Raw genomic sequence first — 26,162 nt, forward strand, 5'->3', positions numbered from 1 at the left:
ATAACAAAAACCCCAGTGCTCTGTCCCATTTCCCCCTGCAATCTCCTCAGTTCTTGTCCCCAGAGGCAACCACTTTGAACTCTTATAACTTTTTCTTTTGTAGTTTACACATCTCCATCCTTCCAAATAATATGGGCTTTGATTCATCAACTTTGGACAGCATCCATTGACTTCGTTTTATAGTAGACAAGGATTTAGGTCTCTTACACAGTCAATATATTTACTCAACAACTATTGGTTTAACGAACATTCAGTGTTAATATTATTCTGCCAACATGAATATAATTCATGGATGGGCATTGGGAAGTAGCAACTAAGGCTGTGCATTTTTCTTATTTTTGTTTCCCTGAAGTTAATAGTCACATTGCTTTTTCATTTGCTCGGTTCTCTTGGAAACTGCGGCTAATTGTTCCCACACCCTCCGAGAGCCTCTCAGCACAGACTTCCACAAGGTCACATCGCCTCCCGTGTTGTCTTGGAGCCGCGTCTCCTGGACTCCTTCACCCCTTCGATCTGGACTGGTTGCCCTTAGTTCTACTGCACAGATGACTTCCCAGGTCTACACTCCATCAGCACTGCCCGAGTGAGGCCTACTGTTTTCTATATCCTATGTCTTCTTCCTGCTTGTCTCCATCATTTTAGTGAAGGTATATCCTCCAGCAACTTCCTAAAAAGGAGTTAATGAAAGAGACATTTCGGAGACTTTGAGTGTCTGGAATATCCTTATTCTATTTTCATGCTTGGTTGATGGTGTAGATAAATACTGAATTCTAGGTTGGAAATAATTTTCACCCACTTCCTCTGAATGGCAGTCCTCACTGGTCTTTGTGGTAGCTGTGACAACACACAGTCTGATCTCAGCTGGGAGGAGCAGCAGGACTCCTGGCACCAGTTGACTCCACCATCTCATTGGCCCTGAGGCCATGTTTCTCAAAGCTACCCCAGCGTGACCGAACCTGAGGAGGTGACTGAACCTGAGGAGGTGACCCTTCAGACACCTGTGAACCCTCACAGCTTGCAGAGGGGCCTCCCCTTCCCTGGTAGGGGACAGATCTGCACTAAGCTGGAGAGAGCTCTGCCCTACCCGGAACGGGTGCCCTCAGGAGCTGACGGGTGGCTAACCAGGGTGTTACAGGGGAATGTGTTGGAGCATGATAAAGAAGGAAAGAAATTACACCCCAAAGTAGCTCCAGGAATTAGCATGTGCTAGCAAGAACCTGGGGGGATTGAATTTGGAGGGTGTCTGACCAAGGAGCTGGAAGATAAGAATGTGTGAGCAAGAGTTCATTGCCGGGGACACTTCCTCTGGATATAGGATTTAACACTCCAGCAAGGACCCCACGGGATGGGTGAACCTGCTGCTGGGGTGGCTCTTAGAGTCCAGAGAAAGCCACGACCAATGTTGAATGAGGAGGAAATGCTTGAGTTGCTCTGACAGCTGATGGACGAAGGAATGAAAAGGCTGAGGGAAGTCGGCTTGCTGCAATGGTATCACATGAGGCCAAACATGTCACCGAGGATTGTCTCCGTGACAAGGCCCAGAGGATACCGTGAGAACAGCCGGTATTGCTGGGAAGTTCAGGGGGGCCCCTCCACAGGCCTTGCTGCCTCCATGGGGTCAGTGGGATCCAGAAGTAACAGAGACCTGGCCACAGCAGTTGGAACTGGCATGGCCGAGGTGCAGCCAAGACCTGCAAGGAGTGTGGAACGGTTCAGAGAGCCTGGCAAAATAAAAAAGCCATCCTCCCTTCCTCAGCTCCCAGACCTGAGCCCATTTTCAGATCCATAAGCCACTAAAGAGGAGCTGGGTCCCCAGGAAAAACGACCCTACACCACACAGCAGGTATATTCTGTGAGGACTCCCAGTCCTTCCCATTCCATATGGAAATTCATGTCCTTCAGTTCTAGGGAATTTTCTGAATTACTTCATTATTTCCTTTCTCTGTGGTTCAGTTATTTATTTCTATAAAGCAAACTGCCCCCACACAGGGTCCTGAGCCAGCAGTGATTCGTGATTTCTCAGTAGTTAAACTGGGCTCAGCCGGGCGGTTCTTAGGCTCCACGCAATGTAGCAGAGGTCACTCACTCGCACGTCTGCAGTCAGCTGGGGGTCCAGTGGGCGCTGGCTTGTCGGAGATGGCCCTCGACCATCCAGTGTCTCTCTCCACGTGGCCTCCTGTCTTTCAGGAGTCTAGCCCAGTCACAGAAGCTGGCCTTTTAGAGGGAGTAACCCAAGAAGAAAAGCTCCAATGTGCACGTACTCTTCAAGTGTGTGATGAACACTGTTCCACTGGCCAAGCAAGTCACACTATCAAGCCCAGAGTCTATGTGGGACGAAACTACACAAGAGCATGAATTCTTCGTGGCCCGAGGGGCCTGCAGTGCAGCTCTCCACTCCACCCTCCATTCTTTCTTTCCAGAATGCCTTTTACTGGAGTGTTGGACCTCCTGGCTGGCTTCTAGTTTTCTTAGCTTTTCTTAGCTTTTCTTGGAGTAACCCAAGAAGAAAAGCTCCAGTGTGCACATACTCTTCAACTGTGTGATGAGCACTGTTCCACTGGCCAAGCAAGTCACATCCTATTTTCTATTGCTTTGTCTTTTTGCTCTACTTTTATAGAGATTTCATCAGCTTTATTTTCTGACCCTTCTATTGAGTTTTTCAGTTCTGCTATATTGAATTCCTGAGAGCTCTCTTTTTGTCCTCTGAGTGTTTTGTTATATTATTTTGTTCCTATTTCCTGGATAAAATATCTTCTCTTATCTCAAATTAATGTAAGATTGTTGTTTGTTTTCTCCCCAAACTTTCTCTTCCCAGAATAATTTGTTTCCTCCAAGTTGTTTGTTGTTGATGAAGTTTGTGTTGGTCTCAAACTTTTACGTTAGAGACTTCCTCAAGGTCTTGGGATCCTTGGTTGTCTGCTCATATTTAAGAGTGAGAAACAAACAAACAAAAAACCTGATTGGAAGCTCTGAGCGTGTGGGTGGGGAAGGTGGGCCTTAAGCTTTGCTGCCGAGCGATCCAGCTTGGCTGTTTGTTGGCAAAGCCTCTAAGGGTCTTTCCTCATGAGTGTGTCAGATTCCCTGGGGAAGACTCTTCCAACCCCTGCCTGGAGAGTAAAAGGCGAACAGCCGATACCCGGAAAACCTGGTGGGAGAAGGGGCAGCTCTCAGCACAGGCTACACATGCTTACCCGTTCCTCCTTTTCAGTGTGGCACCTGTGCCCCCCAGTGTGTGGGGGTCCCCCAGTCCCGACACCCTCCACCGTCTAGCCTGCAAAGAATTAACTTCTGGTTGTCAACCTGAGTGGAGGAGGGGAAGTTTCCCAGCAGTGAGGATCCGGGGAAGAGATCTAGAAATCTACTAGTTTCTTAAATAGCTTTCAACCAATTCTCCTCATTTCAACCACTCACTCCCTTCATCCCCTGTTTCCAAGTATTCGTATTGCTCCTCCCAGTCTCTCAAGGATTCCGCCATCCTCGCCTGGCGTCCCCCTGCCCCCACGTCCCCCGTGTCCCCCACTGCCAACCCAGCAATCGCTTCCTCGGCTCTACTGACTCAACACTGCTTGTCCGTCTGCTTCCCAGCTTCTGTGTTCTGTTGTTACTCTCTCCTCTCTTGATCCCTCCATCATTAGAGGCCTTCTTTTTGTTTTCTTTTCTTTTCTTTTTTACAAGTTTCTTTGCTGACATTTAATGGGGTTTCAAGAGGGAAAAAATTAGATGGGTGAGTTCAAAACTATTTACTATTTCTTCATCACAAAATAACACATTTTCTTGTTTTAAAAAATTGGAAAATACCGACATCCAGAAAGGAAAAAATCACTTGTCATCCGACACTCCAGAAATGACCACTGTTAGTTAACAATTCCATTGTTTCCTTTTGCAGTGTGTGTGTGTGTGTGTGTGTGCGTGCACACACGTGCATGTGGAGGGGCTGGAAGGAGTGTGCACTGTCCTTTCATTCAGGCAGCAAACATCTGCATAACATCTGCAGGCTTCCTCTCCCAGGCAGTGAGGCCCTGGGAATAAAACCCAAAGCAAGATAAACAGGGTTCCTGGCATTTCAAAGCTCGAGGTGTGTTGGGGGAGGAAGAGTGTTGGAATAAGGCGTGTTGTTAGAGGGGAAGCACAGTGTTTCATGAGAGCAGAAAGCAGGAGCATCAAACCCAGGCTCAGGGGGTCGGGGAGGTTTCCTGGAGGAGAGGCCAGAGGCCGGAGAGAGCTGCACAGCCAAAGAACTCTCAAGCGCTCCTTCCTTAGTCACATCTAATTACATGATGGAGATATGTAGAAAACGTAGTGTAACTGGCTCCTAACAGTATAGGAGATTGGAGGCCAGGGTTGTCTCTTGTCCCTTTTTCTATGGCAACATGAGTCAACCCACCACCCGATGCCTGGTCACGGTCTGTCCCCAGGCCCCCCACAGCCGGGGGCGGCCCTGCAGACGCAGAGAGGAGCCTTCTGGCCTCTGTCAGTGCAAGAGACTCCAAAGGGGTCACCCTGGACATGAAAGGGTGAAAGGGACCAGGTTACCTGTGCACAGGTAACTCAGCCCAAGTGAGGTGACCAGAAGGAGACGCAATCTCTCCTGCAGACCAAAAAGCGCGCTCTGGGTGCACAGTGCCAAAGCAGGACGACACACAGGACCCGAGCTGCTTTTGAGTCAGACAATTTCAGGGAGGGGATGCTGGGCCCAGACCACCAGGCCTCCATCGTGCCCCCCACCTCTGCAGAGGCTCTGGGCAAGGGATAACCAGTGCTGGGGAAACTGCAGGGCCCGAGAAAGACCCTGAGCACAGAGTGGGGAGGGGATGAAAGGAGAGGACCAGGTGAAGAGGCCTCCAAAGAGAAGGGGCCTGCAGGGGGAAGAGAAGCCTCCCCTGCCCCAGGCCCAGCAGGCCCGAGGCTGGACCGTGGCCGATGGCCACATGCACAACCTCCCCCTCCCCCCTCCCCTTGTGGCCCAGGGGCCAGGGCTCCAGAGCCGGACCCACTCCCCAGCTGTCAGGGAGGCTGGAGCACAAGCAGATCCCACAGACAATTCCGGCTGCCTGCGTTCCCTCCCCGGCTACGACCCACCCAGCTGAGAGGTAGAACAGCGAGTCCCCCAGAACCAGAAAATCAGGGGGCCTGCGCCAGAGCCCCATTCATATTCTCAGGCCTTAGCAGCAGTCCTGCCTGCCACATGGTTGGTTCTCAATAAATGGCACGTGCCCGGGTCCCCCAAATCCTTCTCGTCGCATGAAGGAGGAAACACTTAGGAAGAACTGAGTGCCTGTTCAAAGATCCTCAGGGAAAGTGGGTAGTTTTGTTTTGTGAGGTTTGGGCAGGCAGAGACAAGGAGCAAGTCTTCTACAGTAACAGGTTCCCGTTCAATGTGAAGGATGAAAATTGAGTGCAGGCTTAGGAGGAACTATATCTATTCTTGCTGAAAATAGTCAAGAAGCAGCCAGCAGACCCCTGGAGGGACGCTGTAAAGGGGTTTGTTCTCCTAAGAAATTTGCACCCGGGATTTCTCAAGTCACTTCGAATTCTGAAATTCTAGTTATTGAATAAAAGTGAACTTATAGACATGGAAATATTATTTCCTTAACCATGGCACATCCACTGCTTTTATTTTATTTTATTTTATCAAACTATAATGCGACTGGTTCATGAATGATGATCTGACAATTGCACTCCCAAAAAGAGTTATCGATAAAAAAATTATTTATTCAGGGGCACAAATGTTCACTAAATATTTGTCTTTAGTTAAGTTAATCTATTTAATTTTATCAGTCATAAACTTTAGTATATTTCATTTAAACATCAAGCTAGATCCAGGAGATGTAATTGATAATAAGTTTTATGAAAAATAGGCCCTTTAAGATGATTTGAACAGTTTTGGTCCAATGCTATGAAGATGATTTCAGAGAAGATTTCATGCCACTTGAGTCTATAGCTGCAGACTAAAAGTTGAATGAGGTCACAATTTCTAAACTTCTCTCCTTTCTTCTAAATAGCTCAGGAGGATCATTTCAGAAGAATTTGTTCTTCCTTTTTTATCATTGACAGTAAATCAATACTTCATTTTTATAGATCCCTTTATATTTTCCAAATTAAGTTGACATATATGATTTAATTTTAATCCTCACATCTCTTGATGGTAGGCAGTGTGCAGCGACTGGTTCTCCCAAATCATCTTGCTTTTCACCCTTTTCTCAATGTAAGAGAATTTTTTGCTTCACTCACAGCTGCCCAGCTAAAGACTACATTTCCCAGAACCCCTTGCAGCCTGTAACTAAGTTTCAGCCCAGGGGTCATGAGTGGTGCTAACAGGTGCAACGTCCAGGGCATGCCCCGAAAGGCTATGTTCTCCCCTTCTTCTTTTCCCCTGTCCACTGGATGAAGGTGGGATTTGATTTCCTCTGGAAATCCACAGGGTCAAGTATGGATCTAGCAGGAAATTTCTTCACCGTTTATCCTCACAGATAACATAGGAGAGTGCAGAATGCAAGTATTAATTTACAAGAAAGAAAAATGATATGTAGAAAGCAATAGAAATTATGTTATATCTGTAGTTATTCACTCATTAAAAACTGTATGGCATATTTCCTTCATGCCAAGAACTGAGATAAGCACTAAAAATTCAAAAATAAATATGAGACACACCATGTGCCCTCAAAGAGCCACAAATGAATAAATGACCCCCTCTGCCTTTGGCTGCCACAAAATAGGGGTACTTAAGTCAAGTCTTTAAAGGATAAATAAGAGTTTACCCAGGATGGAAAAGAGAAGTATAGGGATTGCTCAGCTTAAGGTTGTACTCAGAATAAGTCAGGAAATAGTTTATACAAGGAAGATTATGCTTATCTGCTTAAGTCTAGATTACTAGTATACTTTGGAGTTTCCTGAGAGTTTGTGGATCTTGGAGGATTCCATAACAGTGTGTATTTTTTATTTATTCACTCCTTCTATGCTCCCAGTGGCTATGTATTCTATTTTCCTCCTCCACCCCCAATGTCCCCCATGCCATAAAAAGAAAACATTTGTTGAAAGAAAGGTACCTTTTGCAACAAAATAAAATTCTGACCTAGAGCAGTCATTTTAACAAAAAATTGAGATACCTCTGAAAGCTCCTGTGTGCAAAAGCTACAACTCACTACACATTCAGGTAACACTGGGTATTCCTTTATTTTGTGCTTAGGAAACACATGTCAGTAAATTACTTGGATGCCCAGTTGTTTGCATTTTCCCTCTTTTCTTCAACTCATAATAATTTACATCGTTAAAACATAGCTATGATTTTGAAAATACCCTATAAGTTCTTTTCCTGTCATTTTTTCTTTTTGTGTTTGACTTGACCATAACCTACAAAAAACACTATGTAATCAGATTTTCAGAGTAGTGAGTTATGTTCTTTGGGAAAGATTTTAAATACTTCTGAGTAAAGACCCTGTGGAATTCCCTATAATTCTATTAAGAATATTAACTTTCAAACCAGTTGATAATTCCAACCATGTACCAGATACATTTTAATGAGAGGGAAATTAGTGTTCCCTAAAAGTACAGATATGTGTAGTTTGAGCATCTATCTAGTTGGTAATTGCTTACCCTTATTCCTTGGGGAATGAAAATTCAACTAGACAACAAAGCCCCTTCTAATATAAGCTCCCACAGCCAGCCAGGAGGTGTCTCCTGATCCTCATTCTGAAAATGTCTTCAAGATGATGCCGTGTAGCTATAGAGAGTCCTAAATTTGATGATAAGCCCTAAACTTGCACTGAAAACATCAGATTCTGCTCCATGATGTCTACTGATTTCCATATCTGATTAGGATTTGGTGTTCCCTGTCCCCTGATCAGGAGACCATCAGTTAGAATGGCAAACTCAGTGTCTTCGGTGGCCAGAAGCCATTTCTGGAGCACCTGCCAAGGGCAAGATGCCAACTTAGGGGACAGGAGATGAAAAGAGCATGGTCTCTTCACTTAACAAATTGCTCTGGTTGTGGAGAGGTGAAAAGGAAAGAAATGGTTAAATAAAAGGGGCCGTAGTAGGGGCCTTCGGAGGGGGGCTCCACGGAAGGAAGAGGTGGCATTCAGGTGGGGGACAAAGGAGCACGAGCTGGTTCTTGAAAACCAGGCAGGGTTTTAATAAGCAGGGACATTGCCTTGTGTGCTGGTTTGAATGTATTATGTCCCTCAGAAAAAGCCATATTCTTTGATGCAATCTTGTAGGGCAGACATATTAGTGGGGATTAAGTTGGAACGTTTGGATTAGGTTGTTTGCATGGAAATGTGCCCCACCCAACTGTAGGTGATAACTCTGATGAGATATTTACATGGAGGCGTGGCCCCACCCATTCAGGGTAGGCCTTGATCAGTGCAGCCATATAAATGAGCTGATGGGCAGAGGGGATTCAGTGCAGCTGTGAGTGACGTTTTGAAGAGGAGCTACAGCCAAGAGGGACACTTGGAAGAAAGCACAGGGGCTGCAGATGAGAGACAGTTAGAAGACGGTCATTAAAAGCAGATTCTTGATCTGGAGAAGCTGAGAGAGGGCAAATACCCCAAGTGCAACTAAGAGTGACATTTTTGAGGAACTGCAGCCAAGAGAGGAACGTCCTGGGAGAAAGCCATTTTGAAACCAGAACTTGGGAGCAGACACCAGCCACGTGCCTTCCCAGCTAACAGAGGTTTTCCGGACGCCATTGGCCATCCTCCAGCGAAGGTACCTGATTGCTGATGTGTTACCTTGAACACTTTATGGCCTTAAGACTGTAACTGTATAACCAAATAAACCCCCTTTTATGAAAGCCAATCCATCTCTGGTGTTTTGCATTCCAGCAGCATTAGCACTAGAACACCTTGTTCACAAATAACAACACTCTTGAGAATAGACTCCTCGGCACACTGTAGAGGCCAGGACAGGAACTGGGCCTTCTGGTGACCCAGGCGGAGTCTGATGGAGCCCTGGTCCTCAGTTGTAGCAGTGGAAATGGGAAGAAGTGGTGAGATTTGGGACCCTTTTAAAGGCAGGCGGAGCGATGGGATTCGGGGATGGGTTGGGAGTAACCTGTGTCAGAAAGGGAGGAGATAAGCCTGGGACTGACCACCGAAAGAACTAAGCTGCCTCCGCCAAGATGGGAAAAGCAGGAGCTTGTTTTCGGATGTGTAACTGGAAATGCCTGTTGGACATCTAAGTGGAGAAGGCAGCTGCTATTCATGTCTGGAGTTGAAGGAGAAGTCCTGGCTGGAGATGCAGACGTTGGAGTTGCTGGGATACGGGATGTGTGCAAGGAGACCACCTGGGGTGAATCTAGACAGAGCAGGGGCCCAGAGGGGCCATGGGTGACCAATGTTTAGGCACCAGGGAAGGGGGAGTCAGCGAAGGAGACGGAGAAGCAATGACCAGTGAGCCTAGAGCAGCAAGAGACAGTGGGGTCTGGAGGCAGAGGAGGGAAGGGTGTCCAGAAAGAGGCAGAGGTTGACGAGACGAACGCTGCAGACAGATTGGCGAAGACATGAGTCGTGAAGTCAAGGAGACCTGCGCAGCCCAGCAGGGTCCGTATTATATACCGATGGCCAGATGATGCCTCCAGCCCCGACTTCCTTAAGCGAATGAAGCTCTTTTCTACAGGCTTCCCTGCATGAATATTTGCAAGAATTGAGGTGGGGGGGTTGCACAGGTGTCTTCAGGTTGGTCCCTGGTCCTCTCAGAAACCCATGGGCGGAACAAAAACTCAGCGGCCCGGCTAAGCCTGGATTCACCAACCATGGTCCTCAGGGCCGGGTTTTTAGGGGACATCAAGGACCTTCTCCCAGGAGCTGTGAAGGCTTGGCAGCTCCTTTCCAAGCCAGAGAAAGGTGTCCTCCTTCTGGGTTATGCTCAGATGAGAGAAGGACCCCACAACAAAACTGGCCTGCTCCAATGTGTTAGCTCTGCAGGGGGACCTCTCAGTTCTCAATCGCACTCTACCCCCCCCCCCACCTCTCTCTCTCTCTCTCTCTCTCTCTCTCTCTCAGAACCCACAAAAGAACACTTGGACCTCTGATATTTTCTGAGCAGCAAGCCACCCCCACCCAACCACCTTATTTTTCGTGTAATTTGGCTGCCTCCTGTCCTCCAGACCACAGGCACAAATTCAAATGTCCTTCAGTCTCAGGATATTTCAAATTTCCCACCTCCCAGGGGTTCTCTCTAGCCCTTTTTAAAATTAGTGGAAATGCGGAGGGGGTGGGGAGCAGCCTTATCCTTGGCCAGCATCAGATTCCCAAATGCAGGTGACCACACAGGGGACCTGGTGCCCTCACGTCTATGCAACAGCAACATCCAAGCTCCAGGGCTCTGCCCCGTTGAAATATCCTATCACCAAAATCTGCAGAATATCATTTGAATAAAGTCGAAACAGTCCTATCCGCACTGCGCCTCGTCCCGCCGCCCCCAAGAAAGAACATACAAAACAACAAAAAGTAATTTACAAAATACATGCAAAATAACAAAAAGTAATTTATGATAACCTTCTCAGATAATAGCACTTACCTTGTAAGCTACAACAATGACTAAATTCCAAACCCAAAGAAATCTGAAAGTAAAATTAATATTTTACAGCACGTAACATTTTGCTTGCAGCATCAGCAAAACCAAGTGTAAACTTGTTACTAATTTCTTATGAATTCAAAGTCCAGTGCCTTTCTGGGAAGGATGGTTAGTGTTTGGAAAATTTTTGTGTGTGTGTCAGGATTCAAACATTTAATAGAGGGGCAAGAGAGCCAAGTGGGCATAAGAACCCCAAACTTTTTCATTACTTAAAATATCCAAGTGAGAGTTCATGCAATCCAAATTTGTCATCTTATACATGAAATGACTGTATAAATCACTCTAACAGTGATTGACTCCTTTTGTGTACCCACAGAAGTTATCAACACTCTAAAAATAAAACCCATACTACTTAAATCTAAAGCAGGGATTTTCCAAGAATGTTCTGTCAGATACCCCAGGTGGTCACAAATTTCTTCTTTGTTTCTGGCATGAATTGATCACATTTATGTTTTTCTTCAAAAGCTGGGCCAGTTTTTCTCACTCGTAGTTATCCTATTACAGACATAGGTGGTTTTCAGTGTCTTTTGATAGAGGGAAAGGATTCACAGGCTGAAAGTTTATGAATCATTGTTCTAAAACACCCAATGAGAAGATCTAGATGAATGCAAAATCACTAAAATCACAATCTGTTCATCAAACAAATCTAAGAGTCTTTCATAACCAGTGGTGGTGCACAGCTTTGTAGAGTTGACATCCAATCTAATTTGGCCATCAGGACAACACTTGCCATCACTTTATAGACACTCAGTAGCTCAGAGCATTGCAGATTCTTTGATAACCCAGTATAGTTGTTTCAATGACCTAAGGGTTTGATTAAAAGTGCTTAGAAGTGGTCTTGTTCTTGAATTAGCTCAAAAGTATATGGTTTAATTCTAAATGTAAAAATAGGTCTTCTAGCAGGTCCACTGTTCACCAAAATACGGAACAAAAAGTCATACATTTAAACACTTTTATTTAAATGTTTATACATGCACATATTTTATCATGATACAAAAATCTGTTAAAAAGTGTACCAACAACTGACATCATTATAAATACAGCTCCCTAAAACTGAATGCTAAGTAAAGAAGAAAAGGGGACACCTTTATCATGGCTTATTAATATTTCCTGCTGTCAAAATTGAGGAAACCTGCTGCACAAGGGTGTTGGAATTAATTTTGTGGGGCTCATGGTCTCGTAAATTTGGAACTCATCCGACTGAGGAGAGCGAGGTGAAAATGCAGATGCCGGGGAACACAATCATTACCCCCCAGGTTTCTGTCTTTTTATGCTTAGGGCTGTGTATGTAGTCTTCCTCTTCTCTCCATGCTGTCCTGGGTGCAGCGGTTCCCTGCGGCGCAGGAGCGTGCAAAGCCGGCGGGAAGCCTGTTCTCCAAGAGATGCGATTTTGACACCTTCACAATGGGTGCCACGTGAACTTGTGCCACAAGCAAGACAGATCTTGGATTAATGCTGAACTCGTGACATCACAAGCTCCGGCCAAGTGCAGTGCTGTGGGCACAGCTTCCGGACAAACTTGCTCCTTGCGTGCGCCCCCCTCACGGCTTCCCGTCTCCCGCCAGAGTAAACCCTCCCCGCCCTTACCTCTGAGAATTCCGCAGCGCCCGCGTGAACAGAGCTCCACTTTCTCACCAGAGAACCCGATTCCTGTATCTTGGTGACCCCCGGACCCCCAAGAGCCGTGGCTCAGGCGCCCGCGGCAGGATGGCCCGCCCATAGCCAACCGCGCGCCTTCCCGGGGACGCCCGAGCTGCTCGGTGCCCACCCGGGGCCGCGCCTCCCAGTGGCCCCCAAACGCGACCCAGCGAGGCCGGGTCAGAGCCGGAGACGCAGCCCCTCCCGCCCGGGCGTCCCCGAGGCGCTCTCCCGGCGGGGCGCTGCGCCCCTCGCACTCACCAGGAGGAGGTTGTGCGCCGCCAGGTACCCGAGCCGCGGGCCGCCCCGGACGCCGGGGGCCAGGCGCCCGGTGGCGTAGCCGTGCCAGGCCACCACGTAGGGGTTGTCGATGGTGATCCAGTGCTTGACCTGGCCGCCGAAGTGGCGGAAGCAGAGCTCGGCGTAGTCCCTGAAGAGGTCGGCCAGCGCGCGGTTGGCCCAGCCGCCGTAGGCGTCCTGCAGGCGCTGGGGCAGGTCCCAGTGGTTCAGGGTGACCACGGGCCGCACGCCCAGCTCGCGCAGCCGCTCCAGCAGGCGCCGGTAGTAGCGCAGCCCCTCGCGGTTGGGGGCGCCCGCTCTCCCGTTGGGGAGCACCCGCGCCCACGAGATGGAGAAGCGGTAGTGGGTGACCCCGAGCTCGCGCAGCCCCTCGGTGTCGCGGTAGACGTTGTGGTACCCGTCGCTGGCCACGTCCCCGGTGGCGGGCGGCGCGGAGCCCGACGGCGGCCCGGCGGCCGGGGGGACATCCGGGGAGGCCGCGGGGTGGTGGGTGAACGTGTCCCAGACGGATGCGCCCTTGCCGTGCTGCCGCCAGGCGCCCTCGGTCTGGTAGGCGGCGCTGCCCACGGCCCAGTGGAAGCCGTCGGGGAAAGTGTCGTGGAGGAGGCCGGCGGCCTCCGGGGCGGGCGGGTGCGCAAAGCGCGCCCAGGTCTGCACGCCGTCGCCAGGCTCGGCGCGCAGCGGGCGGCCGCCCAGGGTGAGCAGCAGCAGCAGCAGCAGCAGCGGTGGCGGTGACGGCGGCAGCGACAGCGGTGGCAGGGGATGGCGCGGCGGGGCGCGGGCCGGCATGGTGCGCGGAGCGGGGTGCAGTGAGCGCCGTGCGCGCCTGCACCCCTTTATCCCCGCGCCGACCCCACCCCCGGCGCCCACCCCCGCGTCCCCGGCTGGCCCGGCTGGCAATCATTACCTGGGAGCCAGCGACGCGCTGAGTGGGGGAAGCGGGGTGTCCGAACAGTGGGGCGAGAAAAGGCACCGGCCTGGGGGCGCAGCTTCTGGACGCCCAAGCAAAGGCACCTGCTCCTCCCAGCTCTTGACAGCCGCGGAGGAGGTTCTGGCAACACGTAAGTTCTCTCCGTGCGCCCTTCTCGTTCCCAGCCGTGCGCCCTCCCGGGGGAGGACGCGGAGCGGGTGCTCACTCGGGAGCGAAGGGGCCGGAGCGAGTTGCCCCGAGATCCGCCGGCTTCCGGGCCTGGCCCGGGGAAAGCGGCCCTCGCGGAGGCTCCCGGGGAAGCACCTGCTCTCTTTGCTGCGGTTCTCAGGCCTGCACAGGCTTGCCATTGGCATTACTAGCGCCGGGCAGGAATCGCTTGAAACCGCAGAGGGAAGGCCAGGTGGCGAGAGCGACGCAAGAACTTTGACGTGTTCCCTCTTACGGTCTTTAGGGAAGATGCTCGCGCGGAGACGCACCCCACCCACCCGCGTGGGTGCTCCGCCCTTCCCGCAGTCCCCAGGCGAGGAAACCTTGGAGAAAGGCAAAGTAGATTGAGGGGTGGCGGTGGATGTTTGCTTTGCTCTCCCTCTTACTGTTATCTTTGCACAATTTCAAAATGGTATTTGTTCATTGCTTATAGCTGGTGGAAGTCCCTAGAGAACTTCACATCACACTTGTTGATTGTTCTTTAAAAAAAGAATATTTACCTTTATTGGCCGTTTGCATTCGTTTGATGACTGATAACGTGTTTCAGCTTTCACCTCCGACCTGGCAGGTGAGTTATCGGTGGAAAGTTGTCTGCAGCTGGGCGGAGCCGGAGTCCCTGGATCGCCCGCGAGGGGAAAGCAGAGAGGGCGGGAACGTAGCACAACCCTCCCTCCTACCGCGACAAAACAGGGCCATGACGATTTTGCAGTTGTCAGAGGGCCCTTTTAGCACAAGTTGTGCCCATTTGTAGGTGTGTGTGTAATTGTGAGTAACCGATACACACTTCAATGGGGAGTGGAAAGCCTGGGCGCTACCTTGGCCACGTTGGGCAGGTGGGTCTCTAAGCCCCGCCTTCCTGGTCTGTAAATGGGGGCGCCTGAGGGGCTCGTCGGGGTCAAACGTGGATAGCCCCAGCCCAGTGTGAGATCCTGCTGAGAGCTTTCCTACCCTCTCCAGCACTTTGCGCCTCAGTGTTGGCACCGACACGTGGGTATCGATTAAGATTCCCACGTGGGTACCGTCTGTTCTCCTCCAGTAATAATCCCCGCGCTGCTTCATGCAAGTTTAGAATCAACAAAGCTTTAAATGTTGCGACTGGAGGTACTTCTATTAGTTCCTTTAAAACGCAAGGACAAAGAACTTGTTCCCACATTTTGTTAAATATTCCTGACTCCAGCTAGCATATATTATCATGATTAATGAGATTAAACCATCAGAATGGAGCAAAGACTTCACTATCCTGCTAAATGTGGCATTTACATTTTTCAATAAATATTAAATAAATAATGACACTTCAGCAATTTAAAAAATTATGCCACACAACTGCACAGTCCCACTCTCTCTGGCTAAATTAAAAGGCTTGTGTATCTGCAAGCCACCTTGGGTTTCCCTTCCAGAGCTGAAGGTTACAGGGTTTGCTGGGTGGTAGCTCGTTGAGTTTCAATTAGAAATGCTTCATGGGTCTCATGGAAAATAGTTTCTGCTAAGTATTCACTTACTAATGTATGGTCTGTTTGCTAAGGGCAGATTGTATCTATTGGGACTTATATTTAATCAACAGTGTTTTTTTTTAAAGGATATTTTTAGAGCAGTAATTAAAAGGACCAAGTTCATTAAATATTTCACATTTGAAATTCAGTGTAGACTGGGGTGGGAGAGTTGGGGTAAGGTAGATACATCTCTTAAGGTGGACATCAAAGCTTTCAGCAATCAGAGAAGTTTCCAGAAGATAGTCCATTTAACCCAGTGATACAGATTATGTAATAATTAAACCTTATTTCAAAAACTTGATGTTCATAAAGGATCTGTTCATGGTTATTAAGTTCTGGATTCCTGAAGTGTGAATACCTACTACTGCTTCTCATTTGCGTGGTTTTATTTTGGTTCTTACCTTTTACAACCACCATGAAGCATCTAAAATATGGGTTTTATTCAATTATTTGTTCTCCTGCAAATGAGAGATTAATTAGTCCTTTGACTATGAATGTAAAGTTGTTGATGCATTAAAGGAAAGGAAATTTTTAATTTACTTAGTGACTTTTGTTGTGGTGATGGTTTTTCAACAACCTGAAGGGTATCAGCAAACTGACTGTCTTCTTCATCATCTGCATTCCTTCTCCCAGTTCCTTCTCACCTGTTCTCCTTGGGGCCTCCACGGCCAAGGGAGGGGGAAAACAGGTTCACCGCCTCCCCTGGGCTCAGACAGAATGCCTGTCCATGAGCTTCCTGCTCACAGACGTTGACCCTCCACGGGAGGTATTTATGTCATCCACAACAATCGTATTGAACAACAGGTATGAGTTAAGGAAGTCTTGTGCCTAGCACTGTGAAATGCAGAGGAAAGCCAGAGAAAGGTGGAAGACAACACAAAAACCAAAAACAAACAAACAAAAAGACTGAATATGGGAGGCAAGATAGAGGGAAGATTACAAGATTATTTAAGTGCTTCAACCTTAGTTGAACAGAGCATTTCAAAATGAGCATTTCAAAAAGGAGAGGTGATCAAACTTGTTGGGAAAAGGAAATCAATCTGGAACTTAGATCATTTGGTGACCTTGGAGACAGATTTTTCAAGTTGTCCCAGGGGCTCAAGCTGGTGACACTGTAAGTCATTGGGAGACAAGGAGATAAAGGCCGCAAGTGTACGCTCTTCTGGTGGAAGGAATGAGAAAGGATGGTCACTTGAGAGGTTAGCAGAGTTCAGAATTTTTTTTTCCAAAATGGGGAACTCTGTACATATTTATGCACAGAGAAGGCAAGATTAAGGAGAAGGAGATGTGGGAGTTTCAGGAGAAAGATGAAGCTGTGATTCCAAGTAGCTGGTTTTAGGTTTCTAAGGTGCCAAGATATTAAACACGGGGTAAGAAGAGGGAAACAAGTGCGTGCAGCCAGAGCGCAGTCATGGTGGGGAAGGGAGCATAAGCCGGGACATTGGGGGTGACGGACGCAGAGCTGCTAAAAGGTGATCAAAAGGGAGCTCCAGAGCGCTTCAAGACAACTGCAGATGGGCTTCACGAAGGTGTGGCTCCAGCTCCGGAGCTGAAGCGGACAGCAGAGTCCACTAGACTGGGCTCCGGTTGCCTCAGCAGCCTGTGGAACTGGTCCGTTCCTGGATGGCTCCATCTCTTCTGGGTGGAGCAGGGAGCCTGAGGGATTGGATCCTGCCCCCCATGTCCTCCTTCCGGCCACAGCCGGAAACTGATCTGGACACCAACTAAACACGTCTTGAGACAAGGTCCATGTCCAGAAGCTGGGAGAGTGCACCTCAGGACGTAGGGCATCAAGTTCTGGAGTTGAGATGATTCTACTCCCTTCTTCAAAAATGCCCCCAACACAATGAGGAAAATAAGAGACAGATCTATTTTCAATGAAATTGAGAAATTAATATATGAAAAGCAAACACACATGAATTATTGGTAAGTGAATTAACCAAGGGAGACACAAATGACAAGCAATATGATTTCCTAGCATAACTCCAGAGAGTGTCAAGATATGAGATACCATGAAAGAAGATGGGAGATAGAGGCTTGAAAACAGGAGCGGTTAGATCCCCATTCACCACACTTCCCAGCACAGCCAGGCACTCCCCCACAGGAGACAAGAATTATTCTCTCTGGAGAAATGGATCCAAAGAGGTCCAGACTTGGGGACATCAGGCATTGAGGAGAGCATGGGTGAGGCATGGAGATGAAAATCAGATTAAATCCAGAACTAAAGAACAAGCTGTAAGACCCCCAGCTCTCTTCCCCAGGATGGCTCTAGGACTCCATCAGATCACCTGACACTAAAGCCCTACCTGCCCCAAGCCTCGTCTATGCACCTAATGCTTGCAGGCAGCTTTTTAGTGACTCATTCTTAAATATAAAGGAACAGCCAAGGAGCACCAGACAGGAGGGGTAACTCCTCATGAAAGAGAGAGTATAAACTCATCATTAATATCTTCAGGTGAGAGAAGATATTGCATTTATGATATGAGAACAGGATGAGAATAAAAAATAGAAGCTAAAGAGAGAGAAAATAATAAAATCAACTCTTAAAAATTAACAATATGATGAATAAAAATAAATTTTTAAACTTGGTAAAAGTATTGGAAAATAAAGTTAAGAAAATCTTTTAGAAACTCATATAAAAAGCAAAGCAATAGATAATAGACCAAACATCCAATTAATAGGAATTCAAGAGAGAGAGAGAACAGAGAAAACAGAAAATGTACTAGACTTGAAGGACATGATTTTCCACTTAAGTTGGTCAAAGTTGCACAATAAATAATCAAGACACATCATCAGGCACATCATTGAAAAGTTTCAGAGCACTGAAGATAAAGAAAAGCTTCCAGAAGAAAATGCTCACATATTAAAAACACAAACAAACAAAAACCCCAAAGTACCAAAATAGCACTGGACTTCTTAACGGCAACATGGAAAATTAGAGAACAATGGAACCATGCCTTCAATATTCCCATGGAAATTATTTTCAACCTGGAATTCTGCACCCTACCAAGCTAATAATCCAATATGATCCTAGAATAGATGTTTTCAGAGATGAAGGTTCCCCAGGAATATCCTATGCTCACTTTCTCTGAAACTATGGAAGTATGTACTCCACAAAAACAAAAGAACCAACCCAAAAAGAAGAAGATATGGACTGCATGAAATGGAGGATACAGACAGAGGAAAGATAAAGGGAATTCTTAAGATTGTAGTAAAAAGAAGCCCTGGGATGCAGTTAACTTAGAACATATACATTCCACACTGGAGAAGGAAAATGGAGAGCTCTAGGAGAGCTGCCTCTAGGAATCAAACAAACAAGAGGAACAGGTCGATTCTCTAACAGATTTTATTGAGAGAGATTTTACAGGATTTTAGGAGTGTAAAAGAAAACTTAGTCCTTCAAAAAAAAAGAGGCAATCACTTCTCTGGGAAAAACAAAATGTTGTATAATAAAAGAAATTAATCATAGTACACTACTTGGATCACCTTGAATAAAATTTACGTATTATAATTTAAAAGTTTAATATGAATTCAATAAAACATTACAGTTTATAACTATACTAGACTGTTGCATTAATGATTTAAGAAAAAGTGGTACAGGCATATTATTTTTTTTAATTATGGAGGTAAAATACCCAGAAAAAAATAGCAACAGCTGTAGGAGCCAAAAGGGACAGAACCAGGGAACTGATGATTTCTTTAATAAACCTTTCAACATTATTTGACTTTTAACTTGTGTGAAAGTTGCAGGCAATACATGTCGATAAGTTTTGGTCCAAAGTGAGGAAAGATTTTATTTCCCCGAGAAGAGAAAGGAAGAGGTGTGAATAGAGCTACTGAGAGATTTGGAGGCATTTGAAGGTATAGACAAATCTATTTTGAGAAGAGAGGCTGAAAGAGAATGAGGGGAAAGACACGACACTTAAAACTAATGATTCATCTCTTCCTGCAGAATAGGAGGGTAGGTTAACTGCTGCGAGTGGGCATGAAAAAAGTGAAATAGCCACTGTTTTAGTTTCCCAGCTGCTAGGACAAATACCACATAGCGGACTGGCTTTACAACAGGAATTTGTTGGCTCAGGGTTTCAGAGTCTGGAAGGTTTGTTTCCTCCCAGGGTTGGAATCTTCTGTGTGGCTGCTGGAGATCCTTGGGTCCTTGGCTTTTCCGTCACGTAGCAATGCACATGGTGATGTCTTTTCCTTTTTCTTCTGGGTTCCATTGACTTCCAGCTTCTACACTTCCCTCTGGCTTTCTCCCCGTGGCCTTCTCTATAAGGCCTCCAGTAGTAGGATTAAGATCCATCCTGATCCAGTTGATGAATCCTCAACCAAAAATAACATAGTCAAAATGTCCTGGGTTCATACCCACAGGGAAGGATTAAGATAAAGAACATATTTTTCTGAGTTACATAATTCAATCCACCATGGCCACTATTGTGAATCTCCTGAATAGCCAACAAAAGATCGTTGGAATAACACTGAACACAAGATTGAAACTACACAGCTTGCCTTTTTAAAGGAACTGTCTATATAAACCACTTTTATCTCAAATACCCTAGGCAGTATTTAGGGTTACCTATATGCCTATGTTTAAAATTCATAATTTTGTGACCTATTTTTCACCAAGATAACAAAGCAGATGTACTTATCACACAACACAAGATCAAACTTGCTGTTTCTTTGAATATGGTCAGTCTCTTCTGTTGATTAGGACCAAGTTCAAGGGTTCAGAGCTTAGATGGCCCAATTAGCATCCTTCTCATGGTCCACTCTCACAGATTGTCAACCTGATCCCAGCCACAGGCTTGAAATTGGTGTCCTGAGGCATCAGAGCATTGACTGGGGCAGAAAGTGAATTAATTAGTTGGAATGTATCACAGCATAGAAAAATAACACAAAATGCATCGCCCTCCAAGGGTGACTAATAAAACCTGGGTGTAAGGTCTGAGCCCTTGACCTAGTGATGAGAGTTGCCTGCAAATCCTCAACCCAGCAGTACTGATGATGTGCCCCCATGTTTGGGTTCTCTCTGAGAGAGAGTCTGGCCCCGCACTGTCTGATCAAGATGGAGGGGGTTTGAACACCCTGCCAGAAATGGCAGAAACCTCTTTTTCAAAGCTCCAGAAAACAATTAAAGGGCTGCAGTAACAGGTTGAGTGCTGAATCAAGAAGAAGGCAACTGAAAAGTGGGAGGATCTCATGATGTCCTGGTTGGTCTTTCCCCCACCACTCACCATCCTGGCCTGAAGCCAGACAGCCCCCCAGTGTGGATCCCTGGTCCCAGTTCTGGAGGGAGCAGAGAAACCCTTGAGCACTTACTGGGAGCATGTATCTCTGGCCCAATATATCTGGTGGTGGCCAGAGGAACTCACCATTCCAGAAATTGCCCTGAATGCAGAAGGCAGCTCACTGAGCTCTCCTTCTGAACACTATGGGAGAGCAGTTAAGTCGTGCTGCCTGGGGCAGGGGATTGCTGACTGTGGGACATACAGTGCCGTGCCCGGGAACATGAGGAAACTGTTTCTTAGGGAAGAGGGGACATTCAATACCATGTAATCACGGGAATTCCCGTGACTACACAGACACACACAGACACACACAGACACACACACACACACACACACACACACACACACGCGCGCGCGCGCGCGCACACACACACACACACACAGACGAAGGACCAGGCAGGCCCCTGTGCTTTGGCCTGGAGCTATTCTCTAAACTGATTGTATGGATAAGCCCTGAAGGAGAGAACTTGCACAAATCAATCTGCAAAGACTGGAAAAGGTGTTAATTTTCTCCTTCTCTTTCTTCTCTTTCTCCTCTTCCTCCTCCTCCCCCTCCTTCTCCTCCTTTTGTTAACTCCTGGCATTCAAGGAAAGTGCTGTCATAACACTAATGAGATGCAATAAGAATAAGTGCCTATTTCTCATTGGAAACCATAAAGGCAAGAAGGCAGAGGGATGGCATATTTAAAGTGCTGAGAGCAAAAATTTGCCAACCAAAAATTCTGTATCCTGTACTACTGTCTTTCAAAAGTCAAGGAGAGAGTAAGACATTCCCAGATACTTAAAAGCTGATGGAATTCATCCCCACTAGGCCAGCCTTACAAGAGATGCTAAAGAGAGTTCTGCAGGTTGGAAGGAAAAGATGATAGACCATATATTGAATCTGCAAGGAAAAATAATGATCTCCAGTGAGGGTAAAGACATGGCTAAATACAAAGGCCAGTACTATTGTATTTTGGGTTTTTAATCCACTTTTTACTTCCTCCAGGATCCAAAAGGTAAATGCATAAAATGTAATGATAAATCAGTGGTTTTGGGCTCATAATGTATGAACATGTAATTTGTGACAAGAACTAGATAAAGGTGAGGGGATGGAGAGGTATAGGAACATAGTTTGTGTACATGATAGACGTTAAGTTGGTATCAAAGCAAATGAGATTGTTGCAGACTGAGGATATGAAATTTAAGCCCCATAATAATTACAAACAAAATATCAGAGACTATGCAAGCTCATAGAGACAGAAAGATGGAGATATGGGAAAGTTCTAGTAATGGGTGGTGGTGAAAGCACCACAATATTGTGAATGTGTGAACAATATTGTGCATGGTGAATGTCCCATTGAATGATACGTTTGGGAATGGTTGACATGGGAAAGACTCTACTGTCATATGTTCCCACAGTTTAAACAAAAAAAGAAAGAAAGAGCAACTAAAGAGACAGGGACAATTAAATACAACACATGATCCTGAAGGGGATCAGCAAGGAAGGAGAAAAGGCTCACAGGGACATTAAAAAACTGGAATATAGGCTGTAAGCTTTATATCAATGTTAAATATCTTGAACTTGATATCTTCACTTAAGGTGGTTACATAAGTGAATATCCTTGTTCTTAGGAAATGCGCATGATAGTATTAAGTGTTCAAGGAGCAGGATGTGTACAACCTACACTCAAGTGTTCAGAAATTGGATTGATAAACAGATGGACTAATAGATGGATAGATATAGATATAGATATAAATACACATATAGATATAGGTGAATGGATGGATAAAATAGATGGTAGATAGATAGATAGGATATGGCAAATATGGCAAAGTGTTAAAACTGGTGGATCTGGGTATGTAGGGAAGAGGGGTGTATTGAAGTTCTCTGTATGGGGTATACATTGTTTTTCTAACTGTCCTGTAAGTTTGAAAGGATTTCAAGATAAAACAGTTAAAGGAGAAAAATGAGGAGAGAGAAGAGACTAAAGATCCTGTTTCTTCCACCTGTGCCTCCTAAGTGACCCCAGCGTTTCCGTCTTCCTTCGCTCACTTTCCACGGTGTGAACCTGGCTGTTCTCACCTGGATCTCCTCTTGTTTCCTGGCCCCATCACCTGGCTTTGACCCTCTGTTTCTCTCTCTCTTAAAACCGTTCTGAGAGCTCAAAAACTTCCCGGTTTCAACTGTGAAGATGATTCACAAATTTAAACCACTGCAGCCCTAACCTTTTTAAAACTGTTCCAGTCCTTTCATTTTGCCAGACACATCCTCTGGGAAATTCAAAGCCACCTTCTCAAAATCAACATGTTTAAATTGCCAAAGCACACAAACAAGGAATTCATGTTAGAAGAAATCAAAGGAACTTCAAATGTGAAAAATATTCAACATCATTAGCAATAAAAGAAATGTAAATGGTGCAAATGTGGTCAAGAAAATTGTGAAAAGAGTGAGGGAGGAACTTATCCCATTATCATCAAAATAATACATTACTGCAATGAGAATAGTGAAAAGGCTCTAAAAATATTAGAGTGTACAACTAGATGGATTGATGTGGTAAGTTAGTATGAGCTAAAATGTGGGGAAGGAACAATTTTATTTTTTAATGCTTGCAGAATTGGCCATTCATTTGGCAGAAAATGAAGTCAGATCCCAACTTCACAGCATACTAACATATATTAGGAGCTTATTTGCATAATCTGGTGGGGGAAAAGCCTTTCCCAGCATGAAGCAAAATCTAGGCAACATAAACGAAAGGCCTGACTTACCTGTGTGATTAGATGCGGGTTAGAAGACAAGTGACAGACCTGGAAGAAAATATGTGCCAAAGGCTACCATCCATAAGCTATGAAAAGTTCCCAACGTTATAAAAAACAGATGCTTAGACTTGGAAGGATGCTTAGCGTCACGTGATGTAAATGCCCGGCCCTGCAGGAACCTTCTCTAACCGCCTCGTGCCTCCTGCCTGAACATTTCCTATCGCGGGGAAATCATTTCTGGTGCAGAGTCGGTACCGTCACTGGACACTCACAGCCAAGCACCTCGTTCCTTCTACAGAACCCTGCCAGCCTGTGCACGTGAGGGGCTTGGCTCCATCCCCAGGAGCCACACAGGGTCTCCAGCTCAGAAGGGCATTTCCTTGTGGTTCTCTTGGAAAGAAGCACAGGTGGGTACCTCGCCCAGATCCGTGCGCCTGTGACTTCTCACCCACAGTGACCGTCTCGGGGGCGGAGCTTTGTGCCTGGTCAAATGCTCCATGAATGTTTGTGGGAGAATAAATGAATAAATGGCAATTTACGTCTCCACTTAGTGCTGTAGTGACTAAAATGAGTGAGCCTGTGATTATAAGTTCTCATAGAGCCAGTTCCTCCAACCCACCTGCACCTCATCTTCCCTGAAGGTCTCGCCCCAGCTCTGCTCCCCATGGCAGGAGGAAGGGGAGGGCATTGCCCTGGTGCAGATGGAGGAGGTCAGCTGTAAGTCATTGCCTGTACTGAGAGGACAGATTGGGGCACAGGCAGAGACATGTCTTGGGAACTGGGAGGCCTGAAAAGCAGAAATAGGGTCTGAATTAGGAGACGTTCTTAGCTCTCTCTCTTATGACAAGCTGATGGAAGCTGCCAGAGAGCTTACAGGGAACCGTTTACGGGGACGGGCCTGGGACTGTCACCGTACTGGGGAGAGCTCCACAACCAGATCCTTGGGGTATATCATCCTCTAGAACATCAGAAGAGTTGAGGGCAGTCTGCTCAGAACTAGAATTAAGCTCGCAGCAAGCAGACCAAAACTTGAAATTTAGTTCAATATTCCAATGGGTAGAAATAAAAGGTTCATCCATTCATTCAGCAAATATTTACTGATCCCCTATTTTGAAGGCAGAATAATGGCCCCCAAAAAATGTCCATATCCTCCTCCTTGAAAGTTGCGAATATGGTGAAAGAAACTTACGTAGCAAAAGGCCCTGTGCAGTTAAGGACCTTGAGATGGGGGGCTATCAGATTATAGTCCGATGTAGTCACAAGGGTCCTTATAGGGCAGGCAGGGGAGTCAGAGTGAGAGAGGGAGGTGAGATGACGAAAGCAGACGTCGGAAGGCTTCAGGTGCAGGGGCCAAGAGTTCAGGGGCCTCCTGAAGCTGGAAAAGGTAAGGAAACAGATTCTCCCCTGGAGCCCCCAGAAGGAGCTCAGACCTGCTGACACCTTGATTTCAGCCCAGGGAAACTGACTTTGGACCTCTGACCTCCGGAACTGTAAGATAATAAATATGTGTCATTTAAACCACTAAGTGTGTGGTTATTTGTCACAGCAGCTGCAGGAAGCTGATACACCTAGTACAGAGGTGTTGCACTCTGCATTTCGCGGACAGCAGTGAACAAAGCAAACAAAACTCCCACCTCACGTCCGGGAGGTCAGGATGAGCCTCACTGAGAGGGTGGCATGTCAGCAGGGACTGGGAAGAGAAGATCTCACAAGAGGGAACAGCCAACACGAAGGGTCTCAGTTCAGAGCATGTCTGGCATGTTCCGGAAGGCCACCGAGGTCAGAACAGAGGACTAATTTTTTCACTTTGAGCATGATGGGAAGCCTCCGGAGGGACTTACCCTCATGAGGTTTCTAAAGGAAACCACTTTGCCTGCTCCATGAGGGAAAGATGGGTGTGTTGGAACATGATGGTGACAGAGGAAGTGGAGAGAAGTAGTCTGGATATATTTGGAACATCGAGCCAAAGGATTCCCCTGATGAGTTGTGGGCTCCTAGATTGTGAGCTCTTATAGCAGCTACATCTATTCCTGAGCTGTAATGGTTATTTCTAAATTCTGAGATGCTCTTTGTGTATAACCTGGTCAGTCCCTGGAACTTTCAGTATCTGTGTGACACCTGAGACTCAGAGCCAGAGTCCGGCAGCTATGAATGTCAGCATTACCCCATACAGCAACTGATACGAAGTCTGAAAAAAGAGATCAGACTTCAATTAGAGATATGAATGAAATGGACTTGGTTAGGACTAAGGTAAATCAGACTAAAGGGTAAAGGACGATAGTGACAATGTTTTTAAAACTTCAGCTTCTGTGTGAGACCAAAGGAAGAGATGTTTATTAGATGCAAAATCTATATTTTTTGTAACACACTATATAATTTAACTCGTATGGTCAGTTTATTCAAACAACACAATTACGTGGAACACTGAATAGGTTGTGGGATCTGGATGGTTTGGGCAGGTTAGTGTGAAGCCCCAATTCATCCCAGAATAATTTGGGCAGAGAATATAAATGTATTTGCAAAGCCCCATTGAAGGACTGGGGGAAAATGCAGAAATATTAAATTTCCCCACCTGGGGAATTAATGATATTCTCACAAGCATTGGGGGCTACCAATTTAGAAGTCCGAGCCCTCAATCTTGGGGCTTGCCCTTATGAAGTTTGTTACTGCAAAGGAGAGGCTAAGCCTACTTATAATTGTGCCTGAGTCACCCCCAGAAAACCTCTTTGTTGCTCACATGTGGCCTCTTTCTCTAAGCCAACTCTGCGGGTGAACTCGCTGCCCTCCCCCTATGTGAGACATGACTCGTGGGGCTGAGCTTGGCCCTGGCATCGTAGGATTCGGAAAGCCTTCTTGAACGAAAAGGGAGAAGAGAAATGAAACAAAAAAAAGTTTCAGTGGCTGAGAGATTTCAAATAGAGTCAAGAGGCCATTCTGGAGGTTATTCTTATGCATTATACAGATATCCTTTTTTAGTTTTCAGTGTATTGG

General features: G+C 46.4%; 1 protein-coding gene across 1 annotated transcript in view; it reads right to left on the reverse strand.

The window, feature by feature from the left end:
* The window catches only part of KL (klotho), a 56,104-nt gene extending 42,756 nt beyond the window's left edge, over positions 1 to 13,348 (reverse strand). The window contains exon 1 of the mRNA XM_037800180.1: positions 12,478 to 13,348. Coding sequence (XP_037656108.1) covers positions 12,478 to 13,305 — 828 coding nt within the window. The 5' untranslated portion in view covers positions 13,306 to 13,348. The remainder of the gene's footprint in view (positions 1 to 12,477) is intronic.
* Between the last annotated feature and the right edge of the window lie 12,814 nt (positions 13,349 to 26,162).

Source organism: Choloepus didactylus, chromosome 12 (assembly GCF_015220235.1).
Source record: "Choloepus didactylus isolate mChoDid1 chromosome 12, mChoDid1.pri, whole genome shotgun sequence".
In the NCBI taxonomy this organism is placed as follows: domain Eukaryota; kingdom Metazoa; phylum Chordata; class Mammalia; order Pilosa; family Megalonychidae; genus Choloepus; species Choloepus didactylus.